Source organism: Homarus americanus, unplaced genomic scaffold (assembly GCF_018991925.1).
Source record: "Homarus americanus isolate GMGI-L3 unplaced genomic scaffold, GMGI_Hamer_2.0 scaffold11150, whole genome shotgun sequence".
Lineage (NCBI taxonomy): Eukaryota > Metazoa > Arthropoda > Malacostraca > Decapoda > Nephropidae > Homarus > Homarus americanus.
In genome coordinates, this window is record NW_024720555.1 from 1,274,297 (window position 1) to 1,295,164 (window position 20,868).

At 39.7% G+C, this 20,868-nt stretch overlaps 2 protein-coding genes across 2 annotated transcripts in view; one reads left to right on the forward strand and one right to left on the reverse strand.

Annotated features, from left to right (window-relative positions):
* Positions 1–3,608: 3,608 nt before the first annotated feature.
* LOC121860647 lies at positions 3,609–5,239 on the forward strand. Its single transcript, XM_042357914.1, has 2 exons — positions 3,609–3,675; positions 3,929–5,239. The coding sequence occupies exon 2, from the start codon at positions 3,969–3,971 to the stop codon at positions 5,184–5,186; it is 1,218 nt and encodes a 405-aa protein (XP_042213848.1). The 5' UTR covers positions 3,609–3,675; positions 3,929–3,968; the 3' UTR covers positions 5,187–5,239.
* A 5,356-nt stretch (positions 5,240–10,595) lies between these two features.
* LOC121860588 overlaps positions 10,596–20,868 on the reverse strand; it is a 37,742-nt gene continuing 27,469 nt past the window's right edge. The window contains exons 2-5 of the mRNA XM_042357760.1: positions 14,923–15,011; positions 14,525–14,647; positions 12,590–12,890; positions 10,596–11,629 (exon numbers count right to left, since the gene is read on the reverse strand). Of these exons, the coding sequence (XP_042213694.1) occupies positions 12,590–12,890; positions 14,525–14,647; positions 14,923–14,996 (498 nt within the window). The 5' untranslated portion in view covers positions 14,997–15,011 and the 3' untranslated portion in view covers positions 10,596–11,629. The remainder of the gene's footprint in view (positions 11,630–12,589; positions 12,891–14,524; positions 14,648–14,922; positions 15,012–20,868) is intronic.

Sequence of the window (20,868 nt, forward strand, 5' to 3'; positions counted from 1 at the left end):
TATTACTCTCCGTCACTTCCCGTGGGCCTGCTAAAACCTGAGCATAACTCCTCTTCACTAACCCCCTCCCCCATTCTATCAGCTACTTCCTCAGTCTTAGCACGGACCTTTCCCAACTTGTTCTAGTTTGGCAACCAGCAAAGATCCAGCTTCATCTATTCTCGTCCCTAGGAAACTCGTTTACCTATGGCTTGCAATTGTCTCTTTCACCTTGACTATGCAGTTAGGGCAATACCAGCAACAGCCCTCATGCCTTACCCCATTCAGTATCTTCCTAAACACCTTAAACGTTGTATTGGTCAGGTCCGTAAAGCACCTTAAATGACATTAATCAGTCAAATCATCATATACAGTGATAGTGGATGTCCGCCCCACTAGAGGTCAGTCACAAGTTAAAGAGGTCTAGTCCAGAAAATTGCCGGAGCAACTTTCTTTGGAGTAAGTTGTGAACTCTCTGAATAAACTGCCAAAAAGTGTTGTGATGGCACTGATTGAGAACGCTTTAAGGACAGACTCAACCAACACTGGTGGGTGCATGTTCTGGTATATTTTACAGCCAGTACTTGCCAACACTCTGTGTAAAAGACATAACTGACCACCCAAGTGGCAAACAGGCTGATCAGTAGTGAAGATGAGAAGGTCAGTAGGTTAAGTACACTGTATTTGACATAACTGAGGCCTCAACCATCTTATACTAAGTAGTGCATAATTGCATGGCTGGGAAGAGGGGTGAGGGGGGACAAGTAGAATCCAGAAAATAAAAAAATGGAACCCAAAACATGAACAAGTTGAACCCAGAACATGAGCAAGTTGAACCCAGAACATGAACAAGCTTAGTTGTAAATTAGCTGATAAAACATCCCGTCAACATCACATACCACCATTAATTAAAAAGCTTTGATTATACTATCATCCTGTGTTAGTGGTGGCTGCCTCGTTATACACTTTTGTAGATATGAATATTTTGATAGCTGGATATATCCCCTGCGTTATGGAAGCCCGGGTTACGGAATTTGTAAATTATGACCAATAATTTCGCGTTACGGCCCGTAAATCCGGCCTAACGAAAATTGGGGTAAATTTTAACAAACACAAAGCCTCATACATGCCATTCAGACTGACAGACTTGACAAGTTTTACCAACCTTAAAGACAGATTGAAGCTTTAAGCATCACTCACAATGGACCTTGAATATTCCAACTGTAATCAGACATACCTAAGTTGCCTCAACAATTGCAACCCCAGTTGCAATATCAAATTCTGTGTCACTACTAAAAAATAATAGTCCCTGGTGCACTCTTAAGCTTAAGAGAAAACGGACGACTCAGGAATGCTGAAGTGAGAGAAAACGGACTTTTATGACGGGGCACTCAAATAAACATACACATAGCTGTATAATGCAATATTATGTAATATTAACCCCTAAATTGGTGTTTTAAGAAGGTATATCATAAATTATTTAATGTACTGTATTGTATGTGTTTACAAATGTTTATTTTCATTCATAAAAGTGCTTCAATTACTTTTTTGGGGCCGAAAAAATTCCTTAGGAAAGCATCTCCAGTTTTATAATGGAAGTCAATGGGAAAATAGGTTTCTCGTTACGGAGGGTGCAAGTTATTATAGGCATTTGCATACATAAATGTTCACTGGACACCTGCCTGTAGTTGATATTGGGAAGACAGGTGGCCTCCCAGTAAAATATGTAAAAAATAAATTATAAGTGAAGTGTGTAGTATCTTACATGATTTAATGGGAGAAGGAAAAGCCACATGCTGACTCTTGCTCAGGTGTTTGTTTTTGTTGGTGTTGTTGTACCACGTGCCTAACACATTCTTGATTACACAGGCCTAAACAGAGTGTATAGTATTTAGGTATGAGACAGACACAGACAGACAGGGTAGCAACGGACTGAGCTGACCTGAACACACCTGACTCACGCCCTGTCACTACATACCTAACTACCTGGTTTAGGTTCACCATTCTGTCAGGCCACATTGGTTCCAAAGAGCACTTATCAGCTGTGTCCCTGGCTACAGATTTCCTCCAAAACTCTTGTAAGGTTAACAAAAACATTTCCATGATCGAACAGAATTATCAAACAGACTAAGATGTAACAGCAAAGACCTTTGGTCGCCATCAATACTGTACCCTCATCCACCTTGGCAAGGATTGGAGGTAAGCAATTTCAAAGTTCAAGTCAAATTATCCATCATGAGAATGTTGCCAGAAGGTCCTCTCAGTGCCAAATACTCCGTCCTTTATTATGAGAAAAACGCTCGGTTCTGCAGCCTGGCCGATGAGACTGTCGATATCAGCAGAACTGAGTAGTTTCTCCTATGTCTGTGCTGTCCAAAGGTGCAATGACGATTATGAGGTCCCTGAGAACTTTATATCCTTCCTCACATCCCACAGCAACTGGTGCTACTCTTACTTCACATATTAAGACCAAACCCCAGAACCTGTGCCTTTACCTCAATAACATAGCTTGCCAAGGTTACGATGGTGATTTTAACATGAGTGGATGCAAGAATGGTGTCCAAATCCTTCTCCTGCTCATCTGCCAACACACCACTTAAGTGCACTGCAAGAACCATAACCTGAATCCGTACATCATCCACCACCGAGGTCACCTACATCCACAACATGTACGGGATCAACACACGAAGGATTGTGATCTGGTGAAGGCCTCCTTCAACACAAAGCTCCAAATTTCTTATCCGTTCAGAATACAGAGGATAAAGAACACGAGGACTGGAAATTTTGCGTCCAGAAAACCCTTATTCCTCCCTGTGGTGACCTCAGGCCTCTGCAATAGAACATCTCTTTCACAACTTTCAAAGTCCTCTTCAATGTGCCTCAACAGCCTCTACGACAGGAGCTTCAGCGCTCAAGTCGTCTAATGCAGTACAGCAACACATCAGCGTGTGACTGGCCTGACCCTCCACCATAAATATTGACAATGTGATCAGAGACTTTGATGCCACAGCTCCCGACGAATCATGTTCTTGATCGATCAAATTGGTTAATATTTGGAATTATATGTAAAAATGAATTCTGCGTTGGTTTACCTAAATAAAGATTCTGACAAACTGGATTCACAGTTCTATAACTCCTGTTTCGGAGCTTTGTTCATAAAGTCATTCGAATCTTTTGTGTTTTGTAAGTTCTTGAATATGTCATGAGTGGGCGAAGCTTAAAAACAAGGTGTTAGCTTACGTTCTTATCACTGCGTGATTGTAATGACAAAACCACACCACAGTGATAATATTTATCATAAATTACATACATTAACTACTAGCTCAGATAATTATTTACTTAATCAAAAATCCTATCTTTCCCCATTTTACTGCGCTTCAACAACCGCACTACATACGTGCATTGTTGATGTTAATGTTAATGCATTACTGCTCTTCAACACCAAAGATATGTAAGCGTGTGCTATAGTAACTAGTGAGTATTTGGAATGATCACAGTGTTAAACCTTCACTAACTGTAGAGGGCGCTGCTAGGGGGGGGGGATATTACCGTATAAGGGCATGAGGGTAACAGGAAGTGTGAGCCAGTGTAGATATAAACTATCACCGCTACAACCCTCCAGTTTAGTCATTACCATCACCAGGGGAACACGCACATCCAGTCACTCCCAGGAGAATACAGTACATCTGTTTGTGTGTGAGTGTTACTAGGTTAGGTTAGGTTAGGTTAGGTTAGGTTAGGTTAGGTTAGGTTAGTGTTAGTTAAATTTAGAATTTGGGTGGTTAATCTTCGTGCCATTTCTATATACAAGAACGTTTAAAAAGAATGCCCAGTTTACACTATATAACCACATAAGATCAGAGCAATATTCTTTCGATGACTCAGTGTATATAAATCATGTCGTAGGTACAGTGCAGGTGTTCAATTAATCCAGCTATTCTTGACACAGATTACGGTGGGGAGAAGTGACCCTTGACACCAGCTAGGAGATGAGGGTACACTGGCAAACTTGGCTCGTCGAGGCACTGATGATGGCAGCTGGCATCTTAGCAATCTTACTCATTTATTCTCTGGCCTCTGTGCTGATGCCAGTTTTGTTTGTCGAGGGCACACTACTTGCCTTATCTCAGCACACGGGGGATAGCCTTGCCTTACTCCAGGACTCGAAGAAGAATCTTGCCTCACCCCTACGCACGGAGGACAGATCTATCTTATTCCAAGACGGATGTAAGGGGTTCACAGTGGTGGGTCATCGTGACTTCTTGCTGCCAGTCATTTTCGCCGTAAAAGTGATTAACTCACCTTTCCACCTGGCGCTGGAGGTGCAGGGGGCTCATGGCCTTTTGTTAGACTGCATCAACTTTACATATCCAGGAGTTACAGTCGAAGGTCTTCACCACGACGATCTCTACGTTTCATGGGGCCTCGACAAATGCGTCACTAACACAACCTCCAAGAACCAGACGCCCACCGGCATCCAAAAAGAGGACTTTACTGTGGTTCTGAAGGGTACGGGTCGCTCCCTGACGGTAAATATAAATGGACGAGCCAACCTGACCTATCCGAGAAACTTTGATGACGATGTAAGAAATATTCGATTGGTAGCGTCACCTAATCTACGAGTTAGGCTCCCCGTCCCCAGCCTAGAGCAGGGATGTGTGGTCGGGTCATACTTCATGTGTAAGACTAAAAACAAATACGCCCACCTCACCATGCAAAATTATGACAAGGTGTACATCAGAAAGATATATGCCAACGAATATTTTTCCATAAGTGATCCCTGCACCAAAGAGGACAAAGAGGCAGTCTTACAACCCTCATACTTCGAACGGTCGGACTGGGTCCCAGCACAGGTGCAAGTTCGAAAGACAAGCATACAGTATCTCATAAACCTGATAATTGGAGGGGAAGTCCGAGGAGAATATCAATCATTTTACCGTACCTATGACTTAGACTGCGGAAAAAAAAGGATGAAAGGGATAAGAGTCAGCTTTAAAGCTGACTTTTCATTGAACTGCAACCCTGAACCCCAGCTTGAAGAGGAAGAGCACGATCCTTACAGGAGTTATTACATCACTCGTCTTCAGGTGATCTTGGTGGTTGTGTGGGTGATAGTTATATGGAGTGTCATCTTCCTGGTGATGGTGGCGAGGAAAGTCAAGGCAGCGATAAACAACACGGCCAGTGTTACCGCAAGCGGTACATAATTATGATGACATATAAACAAATGTTATGTTAGGCTGTAACTCACAATGTAGAGTGTAGAGATGGTTGAAGATGAGAGGCCCAGAAGGAGGTTGGAGGGTGTGAAGGGAGTTTGTTTATGTATAATTATAATCACCTGACTCAGCCATAGCTGACCAGCCAGGGGACCAGGCTATAGGGTGGGCATTTCAGTATAGCTACCCATACCCTGGTTTCTCTCTAGACTTTCAACACGTACGGTTAACTAGTACTTATTGTGTACACAGGTAGACTGTGTCATTGTTTTTGTGTTAAGATTAGACTAATTAAATAGCCATGATTGTTATGTAAATATATATTGGATTAAACATTTATGTAAGAGTGCCTATGTATGACTTACTTGAAATACTAAATGAATTGTATTCAACAGGTTTGACCGAATTATAATGTTCGTGTACGACGTGAGAAGTATTATTCACCCTCTAACCGTCTGATTGGAGGTTAAAGCCAGTTTTAAACGCCTGTGACAGTGACGTTGCCCGAGTGATGTTATTAAGTCTTTTTTACATTGATGTTGCTTTAGTGATGTTAAAAGACCTTTTCTCGCAATGATGTTGCCTGGGTGATGTTATAACACCTCTTTAATACAGCGGTGTTGCCTGGGTGATGTTATAACACCTCTTTAATACAGCGGTGTTGCCTGGGTGATGTTATAACACCTCTTTAATACAGCCCACCGTTTCTCTGTGGATGTCGGTCACACGAGAATAACCTATTATAGTACCTCCTTCTTTCCTCACACAGCCAAGCTGTGGAATGCTCTGCCTTCATCTGTGTTTCCATGCTCTTACAATCTGTCTCACTTTAAAAAGCTGGTTTTCCGGCATCTTCGTGGTGTAGATTAATACAGTATAACCTTTTTTTCTATTCTTACAATTTCTTTCCGTTCTTTTTTTTTCCCCAGGCTCCGTTGTGAGTCGTATGACCTGTGCCCGGGTGGGATAATTCCAGTAAAAAAAAAAAAGATCCGTGAGAGAAGGTCGAGTCGCTGCCTATAACGAGAACAACAAACTGTTCATTACTTTAATCGATATAGCTTTAAACACTAACCTAAATCAAGACCCAATAACTTGTAGAGGCTCGCACTATTCGTCTCATTTTTTACGTAACTTCAATACAGAACAATGTGATCATAACAAAATTCACTGTCATCGAAGTTTTCTTCAGTCACTTAGTCCAAATTCTAAAAAATATATAATTAGACTTTGACTCCGTCAGCCAGTGCACCAGAGGACATTGTTGCGTCCTTCTGAGATAGTGCTCCTTGATGGACAACTCTGGTATCATACTGGAGTTGTATTATCGCGACATATTGATATCCCACTAATCTTATTATTACTACTTTTTTTTCCCTGTGTGTCCGGGTGAGTATTGAAGTGGTGTGAAGGTGATTTACTGTGGTGGTGTGTCTGGGGTAACTGCGAAGGTGTGTGGGGGGTGATCATGTTAATAACAATGTTCTTTGTAAATGTGTAAGTAACTGACATTCATGCCCCAAGAATTGGAGGAAAATGTACTCACGAAATGGGAAACTTCGGCTGGTACACAATATACTTTCTCCCATTTCATTGCACAAACAATTATTTTATTAAAGGCACCAGAAAAAAAAACTCATATAGCAGCGGTTTATCCCATAAGTGATACCTTGATTTGCACAAAGTTTATTCAGTTGTCTATGGCAGTTCATCTCTTGGAGTTTTAGGGCGGGGCTTAGTGAAGTAGGTGTGGCAGTGTAGAGGGACAGACATCGATGTTATTTTTCTTTGACTTTTTTTACCTTTATCCTCTTCGCCACTGAAGGTCCTTACTCCGTATACTGTACAGTTCTTGTATTTTACATTTCAAATTAAATTTTGTCGATATTCAACACCCTAAAGTAGCTCTTCCAATATAAAGAACTCACTATTCAGGTATTGTTAAAAAAAATTATGACTAGTACATTGACTTAGTAAGAGGATTTATGAAACGGGAGGAAGTGAAAAACGTAACGGACATAACCACATTCATATATGTATGTTTGTATGATTTTCACTTAATAATTTCACATAAAATCAAAGTTCCAGTACAGGTGGACAAGTACCCCGCCGTGTAACAACTATGTTCAGGAAACAACATTGAACCATTACTAAAGGCGACGTCACACGCTTTTTCCGTCATTTTATTATACCAATTTTCTAAAAAAAAAAAATCAGAGCTCACCGTCACACACACAGAGAAGTAGGGCGCTAGTCTTACGGCGTTCGATGGTGTTGTATGCCTTTCTGTTCATTTTGTTTTTTGTTTTTACTGGATCTATCGTCCCTCGGATCCTACAGGCAACGATATGATCTAATATTGTCTATTGTCTATCATGTACTCTTCGAACAGGCGTGTCCACACAGGAATAAATAAAGGCTGTGAAGAAGTTGAACACTTGGCTCAATGTAAACAAACATACTTCAGATGTGTTTACGAATATCAATATATTTTTTATTTAAATTACACTTAACCAATTTATTAAAAATGCGATACCGAATACTTTTAAAATAATCCTTTTATAATAATCCTCATTGAGTATAAATCTTTCCTTGACAACTGAAATTGGCGCAACAGTCAGGAGGAAACGATAAGTGGTGGGAAGGAGATGGCCTAGAAAAATTGACAATTAGTGAAGAAAAAAACCGGACGGAAAGAGTACTAGTGTGACGCGGCCTTAATTCTGGGATTTTATTTATATATCCCCAAGCTAACTGTGGTTAATGGCCATCTTAATAGAAATATTAAGTTCGAGTCGTGGCATTAACAATTCCTGGACACACGGAGGAGAGCTACACAGCACAACAAAATTTCTTTATCAACATACCTGCACTCAACTGCTAATAACCACAACGTAGAGTCCGGGAAGCTCTTATGGCGCCACAAGCACGAGGTAATCCACAAACAGCGAACGTAAAACCCGGAAATAGCCATCAAATACTGTATCACAACACACCACACACGTGTTGCCGCCACCATTACAGTGCCTGAATGGTCACTGGCGGGTGCCCCTGAACCCTTGAGGGGCGTTGATGCCTTAGTTCATAAATTGGTTCGTTTTACTGATTCACATGAAAATCACTTACGTATATATTTACGGACTGGGTGGTAGAAAAAACATCATATACGATTAGCCTTCATCTATAATCTCATTTTACAAATTACTTCTACGCTGCTAGCCATCATTAGCCAAAATAAAATTAATACTAACGAAAATTAATTATGAGAATCGAAGATTCGTCAACAACCCCGCTGTTACGACACTAAACTAGCCCACAATCAAACAAGCAGTTAGATTAATATCTTCGTAGTTCATACGTAAAATATAGTTATAAACTTGTCTGTATTTCTTAAAACATTACAAGTACAGGGGAACAAAGAACCTGGAGCCGGATACTCAAAAGTATTTACAATATTATACCTCCCAGTTAACTCTTAAAGGTTGTAGTGCTCTCTGCAGCTCTCCCACTACCCTATTCATGATCGAATTACATTGGCTTGCAATTAAAGCTAAGATAAGAGTTCAAATCCTGTCTAATGTTTGGTGAGCCTGAATCTTTGGCCAGCCTACTACAGTAATTCCACTGACTACACATTCTGAAATGATTTTGCGTCGTAGTGATGATCCTTCACGCCTTGAGGAGCCTAAAGCAGTCCGGGGGATGTTCTTGTTTCTACCCGAGCCTTCCCTTATACACCATCCAGGTATAAGTTATTCCACCAGCTTCAATTTTATTATGACAATTAAGTTAATTTATTTTGGTAATTGTTCCCTCTGCGGCTACTATATTAAATGGGTGGGAACAGGTACAGTACACAGGTATTTCTACAGGTACTCGAGTATCTGTGGTTTATGCAACGCTTATGACTTACGTTTTTAATCAGACACTTTGACCCCCCCTCCACCACCCGAGACGCTGTGATTGAGCAGGAATTAATCATAGATGGGTTCATAATGCCATCTGTGTTATATTACGGCATTGATTCGAGAGATTTCCAGTGGGAATTTCAATACAGCTTCGAGATTACTGTGTTATTATGTGACCTCGTGTTGTGCTCTGGGAATTAGACACGGCCCTTCCATCCAGCATCCAGAGCGTGTGTGGTGATAATTCCAGCGTAGTCCATGTTAGTTTAGGTTTGGTTAGGATAGGATATGTCATGTTCTATATGGTTAGGTTGGATTAGAATATGTTATACTGTATATGGTTAAGTTAGGTTAAGTTAGTATTAATGTGATTTATCTCCAGGTTAAATAGGCTGGGGTTAGTCCAGGTAAAATAAGCTGGAGGTTAATCTTCAGCTTTAGTTACAAAAGCACAAGATACAGCCAGTAAATAAAACCTAATGGAAACTTCATAATTATAAGGTCATGAGAAACTGCTTTGATCTAAATAATTCAAGGTAATATTTAATGAGATCAACAGAGTAACACAAAGTACAAATCGAAAAAATGTCAAAGTCATCGAATTAGATTAAATAACAAAATACACAAGATAATCAATATACCATCATCTTCAATGTGAAATATTATCCTCAGCTTGACCAATAGAGGAACATCGAAAAGAACAACAATTTTCCGACAAAATAACAGTTTCAATCTGATATGTACTGTATGTGTATTGTATAATTAATTTGGCTACGCTATTTACTGTATTCCCAATGTGTACAGTTCTTGCTTAAAGCCATTCAGAAAGATAAATCCTTTAACTCATAGAATTCAAACCTCAGCCAAAAATAAAAGAACATCATCAACTGCAATAAATATCCCTAATATATTTTATGGACGACTTCCAGCCTCGACCAACACGGAGGTTCCTTACCTATAACTTTACTAATATTATATATATATGTGTGTGTGTGTGTGTGTGGACATTCTTCGTTTTTCTTGACCTAATTCTATAAGGATATACGTGAAATGTTTTGCTTACATCCTACCGTGAGTGTTGTGGGTCACCCTGCCGTCTACACCACCCAAGAGAGGAGTGTTGGACTGTTAATGGCTGTAGGTGGTGTTTAAACCAACTGGGGTCAGTCAACACATGAAGACCATTGAGCGTGATATTTTATTTTCTAAGTTTCTTTAAAGGGATTGTGATAAGTATTGTTGTTATATTTTTATAATCTTGTATTTTAATGTTGGTCTTATAGTATTTAATGAAGTATTTCGGTCGAATAATATTCAACGTTACATAAAGAAAGTGTTGCAACATATTCTCATTGGAAGATGGTATTTATCATATTTATTCCAGGCTAATACAGTTACAGTAAACCTCATCCGCTTAAATTTCCAGTCTGGGAGAATGTTAGTAGCATTTACATCACTAAGCCATTGTATTAATATTATACTGTTTTTCTTCAGACAGGAATATTCAAAATAGTGGAGTAATGTGACTCTTGGGTTTACACGTAAATAAAACTATCGTACTGATCATTATTGTCAACTGTATTGTGGATGTTCTGGTTAGCTGCCTATTGTCTTTTATTTCATCTTAACTGAAGCTCCAGTGTATCAGCCCAGGCGTCCACACATTTAGCGAAAGTAATCGTCCATATTCAGCTACAGAAAAGCATTCAAACATTCAGCAAATTGAGAGCATCCGACATTCAGCAAAAAAAAATAATGGGATCCAAATGTTCATCTAAATAAATGTTCACATAAATCGTCATTACATTAAATAGCAGATCTCTGGCAAGTGATATCTTTCACAATTTATCACTAGGATTAATAAGTTATCTAACAAATACAATAAGAACATGATTGGGATACTTTGTGTTTATACTTTTGGTCGTAAAGTAAACAAGGACTCAACTTAGTCTTTATAAAATAACAAAAACAATAAGATATAAATGACTGTAGCCTCTATAAGTTTTCATTTAATTTACTGTTGTTTGTTTTCGACGTTCAGAGTATAAGCAAATCCCCCAACTTGCTCTGAAACAACACCACTATCTCTCTGTGGCTTTTATAAAAACCCTTTGTTATTAATGACAATTTATCTCCGGAATAAAGGTTATTATGTACACAAAGTGACCGAAGCATTGGGGAAGGTTCAGTGGGTGTTTCGCTTGTGTACGTCTGTTAATGTCACTCACAGCGAATAATAATGTATATATATATCACATGTTTGCGTTCGAGCAGTATATTCTTCATCAGACTTGTTCCCACACAACGCATAGCTAAAGGAAAATCTTCAACTTCAATCCATACTTAGTTTCATCCATGTCCCAGCGTCGTTGAAGACTAGAGGTTCAGAGTGTTAGGGTATACTGCTTCGAACGCAACCTTGAAGTGAAGTCGATAATAGCAGAAAAGAAAAACAAAATGACTAGTTGAAATAAATAGAAACTTAGCAGATCTTGTGGGTGCGTGTGCCGCCTTCCTCAGCATCTGTAAATGAGAAAGGAAAAAAAAATCAATGTTAATATATTTCTAATAAATGATTTTACCACATTTATAAAGTCATTCTTTATAATGTTAAGTTATAGTATTTTCGAGAAGAATTTAACAACACAAACACACACTCTCTCACTCAATCGTATACAGTATTAAATTTTTGAGATGTAAACACGTTACTAACTGACTCAATTAAGCTACAGCACAAGAGTAACTAACCGAAATAAAGTTAAAAATTTCACTAAAAAATTTCATACCTTAATTAAAGTCATTCAATAATCCCCAATAAGTCATTAAAAAAATATATCTGAGAATTCGAGCCTCTACCTAAGATACGTGACGTCAATAAGTTGGAATGGGGGTAGAATATTGCCAATAAATTAAATGTGTCTGTTCTACCTCATAAACACCGAGACTCAGTGTAGTCACGTGCTGTGTGGATATCTTGTTGACCTGCTGTTGTGTATATCAGGTAAGTTCTTCACTGTAAATAAGTTTAATATAGTCTCCATCTTCCTTTCTTTTATAATGGTGGTATGTTTGTTAGGGTGTGTGGTGTAATGGACAGCATACTCGCCTTGCAAGCGAGCGGACCTGGGTTCGATCCCTGGACAGGGTCAAACTATGAGCAAGTTTCTTCACGCCATTTGCCTCTGTCTACCCAGCAGTAATTGGGAACCTGGATATTAATCGATTTGCGGATCGTGTTCCGGGGTAATGGTTAGCCAGTGCAGTTGGCGAGTTGTCCGGTCTTCTCGGACTATTCCTTGACACTGGGTCATGCAGCTCGTTAACTCAGGGTGTGGTTGTTGTAATAGCGACAGCTTCTACACCTTAAACAAATTCTGGCCTAAGTGACCCTAGGGCCAGCGAGTGTGTGTATCTTATGTGTATGAAGTGATAAGAAACGTCAAGAAGTGTCAATAAACGTCAACAAGTGGTACGAAATCCCACCTAAATAAACCTGTGGTGAGGAACGCCCCTCATGCCGAAGAGGATGGTGGGTGGAGCCTCCCTCAACCCGGCCTGCATACGAGCATCCTTCATTCTACTGGCCTTCCTATCCTCCTTGAGCTCCTCCTCCAGGTTGACTTCCTCCGCGGGGTAGGTGTTGTCCTCTAGGCTTCGGTCGTCCGTGTTGAGGGAGCTGGAGAGGTCGGAGATGAGTTCGCCGATGTCATACTCATCGAGGTCCTGCTGAGTCATGTCCCGGGGAGCATCCAAGGAGACGGCAGCGGCCCTCTTGCGGCGACCACTGTAAACAAAGAAGCGAGTTAGTTTGATCCTAGTTAATTAATTAGTTTAGCCTTAGACACTTAACAGAACATATATAAACGGATTAATTCCATGACAAAATCTACAATTTTTCCCCAGAGATAAACATTTACCCTTTTCGCCAAATGTGATACTGTGGCATAATCTCATACGCCTTTATCAACACCGGATAGACTTCCATCATTAATATTTTTATTTGTTTTTTCACTAAATTGATATATTGTCATTATTATCACCAGAGTATATCATAACCCGTTAATTTATTTATTCATTATGTGTTAGTTTACGTTTGATAGATCCGGTCGATTTAACTAACTTCCACGTATTATTTAATTTGTATTTCATTCTCAGTCTTTATCTATTCTCCTTTTCCTCCTCTCTCCATCTTTATCTTTCGGTTTTGAATAATCATGAAATTATCCTCTCTCTCTTTATCTCTTTCCTTCTCTATCTCCCTCTCTTTGCCTGTCTCTCCCCTACTTTCTCTCTCATTCGGTGTTCAGTAATCGTGTTCTCTCTCTCTCAGCTGAAGGGAGGGAAGAAATTAATAAGGTTCCAGGCAATTATTCAAGCATCTGATCCAGCTTTTGGGGCCGTAATTAATTTACATGAAACTACAGCTTAATTAATAGGTGATTCTCGCACGTGTTATACAGGTGTTATACATCAACATACCCACATTATAACACCAACATACTGAATATAACACCAACATACTGAATATAACACCAACATACCCACATTATAACACCAACATACTCAATATAACACCAGCATACTCTATATAACACCAACATACTCAATATAACACCAACATACTCAATATAACACCAACATACATTATAAGACCAACATACTCAATATAACACCAACATACTCACATTATAACACCAACATACTCACATTATAACACCAACATACTCACATTATAACACCAACATACACACCAACATACTCACAATATAACACCAACATACTCAATATAACACCAACATGCTCACATTATAACACCAACATACTCACAATATAACACCAACATACTCACATTATAAATAATTCAACTATATACCACATTATAACACCAACATACTCACATTATAACACCAACATACTTACATTATAACACCAACATACACACCAACATACTCACATATAATATAACACCAACATGCTCACATTATAACACCAACATACTCACCATAAATACCAACACACCAACATACTCACATTATAACACCAACATACTCACATTATAACACCAACATACTCACATTATAACACCAACATACTCATTATAACAACAATATACTCACATTATAACACCAACATACACAATTAACATACTCAATATAACACCAACATACTCACATTATAACACCAACATACTCACATTATAACACCAACATACACACCAACATACTCACATTATAACACCAACATACTCACATTATAACACCAACATACACACCAACATACTCACATTATAACACCAACATACTCACATTATAACACCAACATACTCACATTATAACACCAACATACTCACATTATAACACCAACATACACACCAACATACTCACATTATAACACCAACATACACACCAACATACTCACATCTGCTTCACGTCGATCAGGCCAAAGCCAACAGGTAGGGTGACATATTTTCTGTTCTTCATCTTCGCCAAAGCCAAAAGAGTCTCCAGCTCAGCCAGTCGTTGGTCACTCACTCGCTTCTGTCTGTGAGCAGGAAGAGTGAGTGAGTGAGTGAGTGTGTGAGTGAGTGAGTGAGTGTGTGAGTGACGTACCCACGTGTGTCCTGTATATCGGCAGATACAAATATATCAAAAGAGAGAGAGAGAGAGAGAGAGAGAGAGAGAGAGAAATATCACACACAGACAAAATATATTGAGAGAGAGAGAGAGAGAGAGAGAGAGAGAGAGAGAGAGAGAGAGAGAGAGAGAGAGAGAGATCCACACACAATAAAGAGATATCTCACACCCGGAGAGACTTACCTATGAGGGGGTCTGGCAGCGGCCGGGGGAGTGAGTAGTGCACAGCAGATCACTAGCAGCAGCAACAGCCTCATGGTGCAGCACACCTCCTGCAGGCACACAGGCGAGTGAGTGAGTGAGTGTGTGTGTGAGTGAGTGTGTGTGTGTGAGTGAGTCAGTGTGTGTGAGTGAGTGAATCAGTGTGTGTGTGTGTGTGTTATTAATTCCTTTCATCAATCTCGCTATTGTGATGACCGTCTCCTAGTCCCATGTGTATCTATATATCACGCACACACACACACACACACACTGAAATATAATAAAAATTCTCACTAATTAACGAAACAATTAAGCAGAGTTACAATAAAGGATAATATAAATGAACACATATAAAGCAATAAAAATATATCGATTATGTAAACCGTAAAATAAAAAAAAATCTCGATTATGTAAACTGGAAAATATAAGAAAAACAAAAGAAAGTAGTATTTACATTTATACATGACGTCACTTGTTCCAATAAACCCTAACAAGACTTATTCAATTCTATACAATATACACCCACTATACATTACATCCTCCATACAAACCCAATTCCTTAACCAAATCACAATAATGTATGCATATTGCGTCAGATTACAGGCTCTATGAAAGCAACGGGAGGATGGAAAACGCCTCACAAACACCCAGGGAACGAGGCAGCATAAAATGATTGGGTGTTGTATGAGGTGATGGCATGTTCTTCCCCCCGTTGATGTGGATATTAAACGCGTGTTATTGAGTCAGTGTTAATACGCTCTCCTCTCATCACTTAGGTATTCACAGGGAGGAGGGGGAATTGGCTATTATTGAATATATTCTTCATTAATACAGTAACCACATGCATCATATATATGTTTATTGTTTCTCATATATATTCACATTTATATATAATACATATAAGCATAGATAAAAACATACATATTAATATACATAAAAGCATTCACACACGTACACACACACACACACACGTATGTATACATCATATAGTTATACTCCCCAAAAGTGAACCAAATACTAACTTCCTCGGTGTTATTGTTGATGAGAAACTTAGCTGGAGAAATCACATACAAGCTATTCATAGTAAAGTCAATAAACAGTGCGGTATCCTGTATCACACTCGACAGTCACTCACTCTCACAGCAATGAAAGAAACCTATTATGATGTTTACCAACTCCCGATACACTATGGGACTCATGGGAGGCCTCTAGCACCACTAAGGCATAACCCCTGGTCACTGCCCAGAAGAGAGTCGTGGGGATAATGACCTACTTGAAAATAATGATCACACAAAACAATTTGCTAAATATTTTTTTTTTAATTTTAAGATATTAAGACTAAGTGCTGTGCTCTATTTGTTTATAAATAAGTTAACCATTTGACTAAGAAAAATTATTTGGTATTTCGGAATAACCAGAGGTACAACTTAAGACACCCAGAGCTTCTAAGACCACCACCCCCCATGCGCTCCTCTCAGTCCAAGACCTTCCTTCCTTTAAATAATCTCTTAAACAAATATCTATTGTCTAAGTATTAATAATTTTGTAACACTTACTTTATACTCTTAATTTTATTGTAACACCAAAACTATTACAACAATTACTGTATAAAGTCGCCGTCAAGACCTGATCCTGACCGTGAGTGTCCCCTTAACGCTCCCTGTATCGCTTCCCTCACCTACCAGATTATTAACTAAACTCCGCTGTAAAGATGTTATATGTCTAGAATATAAATGTAAAAATAAAAAAAATAAATAAAAATAGTGATAAAAGTGGTAACACGCTCATACGTATTTACTAACACCATGTTACATTTAGTAATCCAGATGATACTAAATGTTATATACTAATTCCTTGAGAAATATGTACAATTACACTATATGCCACTAAGAGAGCTCAAGCCATGTTAATATTGTTCTTATTGTACACTCTGTATTTGTATGTTTCTGGCTAAATTAACTGTTTCATCATCAAATATGTAAGTATATATACCCCCCCCCCCACACACGTTATCTCTGTACCCAACAACTGGCACACGTCTTAACCTCTTTTATCAGATAACACAAAATAAAAAGAATACCAGAAAAACTCACTACTCACCATAATCACTCTAGTACTCTACGAGCCTGATCTAACGCTCACTCTGCAAAGGGGTCTGCAATATGCAATGATCGGACAGCAGGGGGTAAATTCACCGCCGGACCTCTCAGGCAGACCAACTACACCCAACAACGGCGCCGGTGGCAGTGAGGTCCTCAGCCAGAGACCACCCCTCTTATATACTCACCTTCCTCTGACGTCACCATTCCTGTACGTCATCAGGATCCTATGACGTCACGGGGCGTCAAATCAACATCTAACTGCCTACACTAATCGATTTTCCTCTTAAAAATTATATTAAATAAAAAAAGATTTGTTTTCTTCTTGATTTTCATATATGGGTATGACATCTTTGAGGTGACTCTATTAGTTTGTGTTCCTATAATATACAGAATATATAAATCTTTTCATGTGGCTCGTGTTGTCAGATCTTTCTTGGGGTAATGTATGGTGACTGTATGTTGCAGGATGGTGACGTCACTACACGGTACAGTAGTTACAGCGATGATACTTGAGATCCTGAATATTCTGTACCATATATTGAGTTGTAAGGCGGTGCCCACCTCACCTGAACTAAACTGACCTGATTTGAACGAACCTAACCTAACCTGACCTGACCTGACCCGATTTGAACGAACCTAACCTAACCTGACCTGACCTGATCTGAACGAACCTGACCTAACATAAGAACATAATAATGGAGGAAACTGTAGCGGGTCTATTGGTCCATACTGGGCAGTCCCGTTTACACCCAACCCCTATCGCTCATATATCCATCCAACCTATGTTTGAAGCTATCCAGCGTGTTCGAGTTAATGATGATATTTGGTGACTTGTTCCACTCATCCACTACTCTATTTTCAAACCAGTGTTTACCTATTTCACGCCTAAATCTAAATTTGTCTAATTTAAAACCATTGTTACGAGTTAGCTCCTGGTTGGATAGTTTGAGTACCTTTGTTATATCACCTTTGTTTAGCCCTGACTTCCATTTATACACCTCTATCATATCGCCCCTCACTCTACGTCTGTCGAGGGAGTGCAAATTAAGATGCCTTAACCTGTCTCTGTACTCAAGGTTCCTAATGCCCGGGATTAGTCTTGTCATTCTCCAAACCTAACCTGACCTGACCTAGCCTAACCTGACCTAACCTAACCTGACCTGACCTAACCTAACCTGACCTAACCTAACCTGACCTAATCTGAACTAGCCTAACCTAACCTAACGACAGATGTCTTTCGCACAAAATGGATTTTACAACACAGTGATTAATACACTACGAGAGAGAGAGAGAGAGAGAGAGAGAGAGAGAGAGAGAGAGAGAGAGAGAGAGAGGTATCCCAAACCGACTTTGCGAGTACACCCTTTGGTCGGCCAGGGATGGGATAAAGGTCACATTACACTCACCACGCAACAGCCCCCACCCTTAACCTACACATACACAGGGTTGGAGGAGGTGTATCAGGGTGTGAGAGGTGAGGTACACTTGGAGTTTGCGTACTGTGGTGTCAAGGTGAGGGTGTACCTGTGATAGGCGCGGTAATGAGCCAACCTACTTGACGGGTTAATGGAGGGTGACCTAAAATACTGTGTCCGAGAGGTGCTTCATGAGTACATACAGTTGAGTTTTGTATACGTACACAGACGCACACAGACATATATATAGACTTACACGTACACACATATATATAATAAACACGCACACACACACACAAAACACTACAAAACAAAGATGGCGTCAAAATCACCCCAAGACTATACAGAATCAGCAGACAATCCACACCTCCCCGTCAGCCCTGAGACACAACCCACTGACAACCTCTGAGAATATCACAGCTAAATCCTATTTGTTTAGCTTAAGTATACAGTATAGCTGTGTGGATCATAGCGTTGTGTCTAATTTAGCTGTGCGGGGAGATATGATAGAAGTATCTAAGTGGGTGAAAGGAATCAATAAAGGCGATATAGATAAAGTTCTTATAATATCCGAGCAGGATAGGACTCGGAGCAACGGATTTAAGTTGGATAAGTTTAGGTTTAGGAAGGAACTGGTTCACAAATAGGGTGGTGGACGAGTGGAACAAGCTTAGCAACTTTGTAGTAAGTGCTGGAACGCTGGAAAGTTTTAAAAGGAGGCTAGATAGATTCATGGATGATAGAGAGTGGTAGTAACTCTCGACAGGAGCTGCCATGCACAGGTCAACCGGCCTATTGCAGACTCCTTATTTTATTATAGCTTTGTGTCTAAGTTAGCTGTGTGGATCAGAGCTTTGTGTCTAAGTTAGCTGTGTGGATCATAACTTTGTGTCTAAGTTAGCTGTGTGGATCATAGCTTTGTGTCTAAGATAGCTGGAATATATAGATGTTTTGAATTATAGCTTTTATTAATTTAGCATAAGCTTTTTGATGTGAACTTTGTGACTGAACTTATTTTGGGGATGAAAGATTAACCTAACCTAGTTAATTAGCAGGTGATATAAGCTGAGCTTTCTGATCATAGAGTGTAATAAGCTTGATTGTCTATCTAATCAGGTGTAATAAGCTTGGTTATCTATCTAATCATCGGGTGAAATAAGCTTGGTTATCTATCTACTCTTCAAGCTGACTCCTATATTCAAACAGACCTCAATAAAAAAATTACCAAAAGGTGTAACTGATATAATATTTCTTCAGTGGAATAATTCATTTGCATAACACAGGTAAGATGGACAGGTAAGATGGACAGGTAAGATGGACAGGTAAGATGGACAGGTAAGATGGACAGGTAAGATGAACAGGTAAGATGGACAGGTAAGGTGGACAGGTAAGATGGACAGGTAAGATGGACAGGTAAGATGGACAGGTAAGACGGACAGGTAAGATGGACAGGTAAGATGGACAGGTAAGATGGACAGGTAAGATGGACAGGTAAGATGGACAGGTAAGGTGGACAGGTAAGATGGACAGGTAAGGTCAGGTAAGATGGACAGGTAAGATGGACAGGTAAGATGGACAGGTAAGATGGACAGGTAAGATGAACAGGTAAGATGGACAGGTAAGGTGGACAGGTAAGATGGACAGGTAAGATGGACAGGTAAGATGGACAGGTAAGACGGACAGGTAAGATGGACAGGTAAGATGGACAGGTAAGATGGACAGGTAAGATGGACAGGTAAGATGGACAGGTAAGGTGGACAGGTAAGATGGACAGGTAAGATGATATTTTCGCCCCCCTTAAAGTGCAGTTAGACTTAAGATAAGGTATAGATAAGGAAGATATACTGAGAAGTTACCCGTGATAAAAAACTGAGAAGGGATTATCCAGGTACAAAGGTTGGGTTAGGTTAGGTTGGGTTTGGTTAGGTTGGGCTGGGTGAGGTTGGGCTGGGCGAGGTTGGGCTGGGCGAGGTTGGGCTGGGTTGGTGACGCCTGCACATAGCCACCTGGTCACCACACACACACACACACACACACACAGAGCGGTTCATCTCAAAAGCCTCTGATAAGGCAAGGTGTGCACAGGTGAAGTAGCCCTTGTATTATTAGTCGCCGGAGCTCACCTGTCACTCACCTAGCAACCAGTAACTTATTTCCCCTTATTCCATTTTCCTCCATTCACGTATTTCCCCTTATTTTCTCACTTATTTCCCCTTATTTCATTTCCTCTCATGACGTATTTCCTCTTATTCCATCCTCCTCCAATCACGTATTTCCTCTTATTTCCTCACTATTTCCCCGTATATCCTCACATATTTTCCCTTATTTCCTAACGTATTTCCCTTTATTTTCTCACTTATTTCCTCACTTATATCCCCTTATTTCCAAACTTATTTCCCCTTATTTCCTAA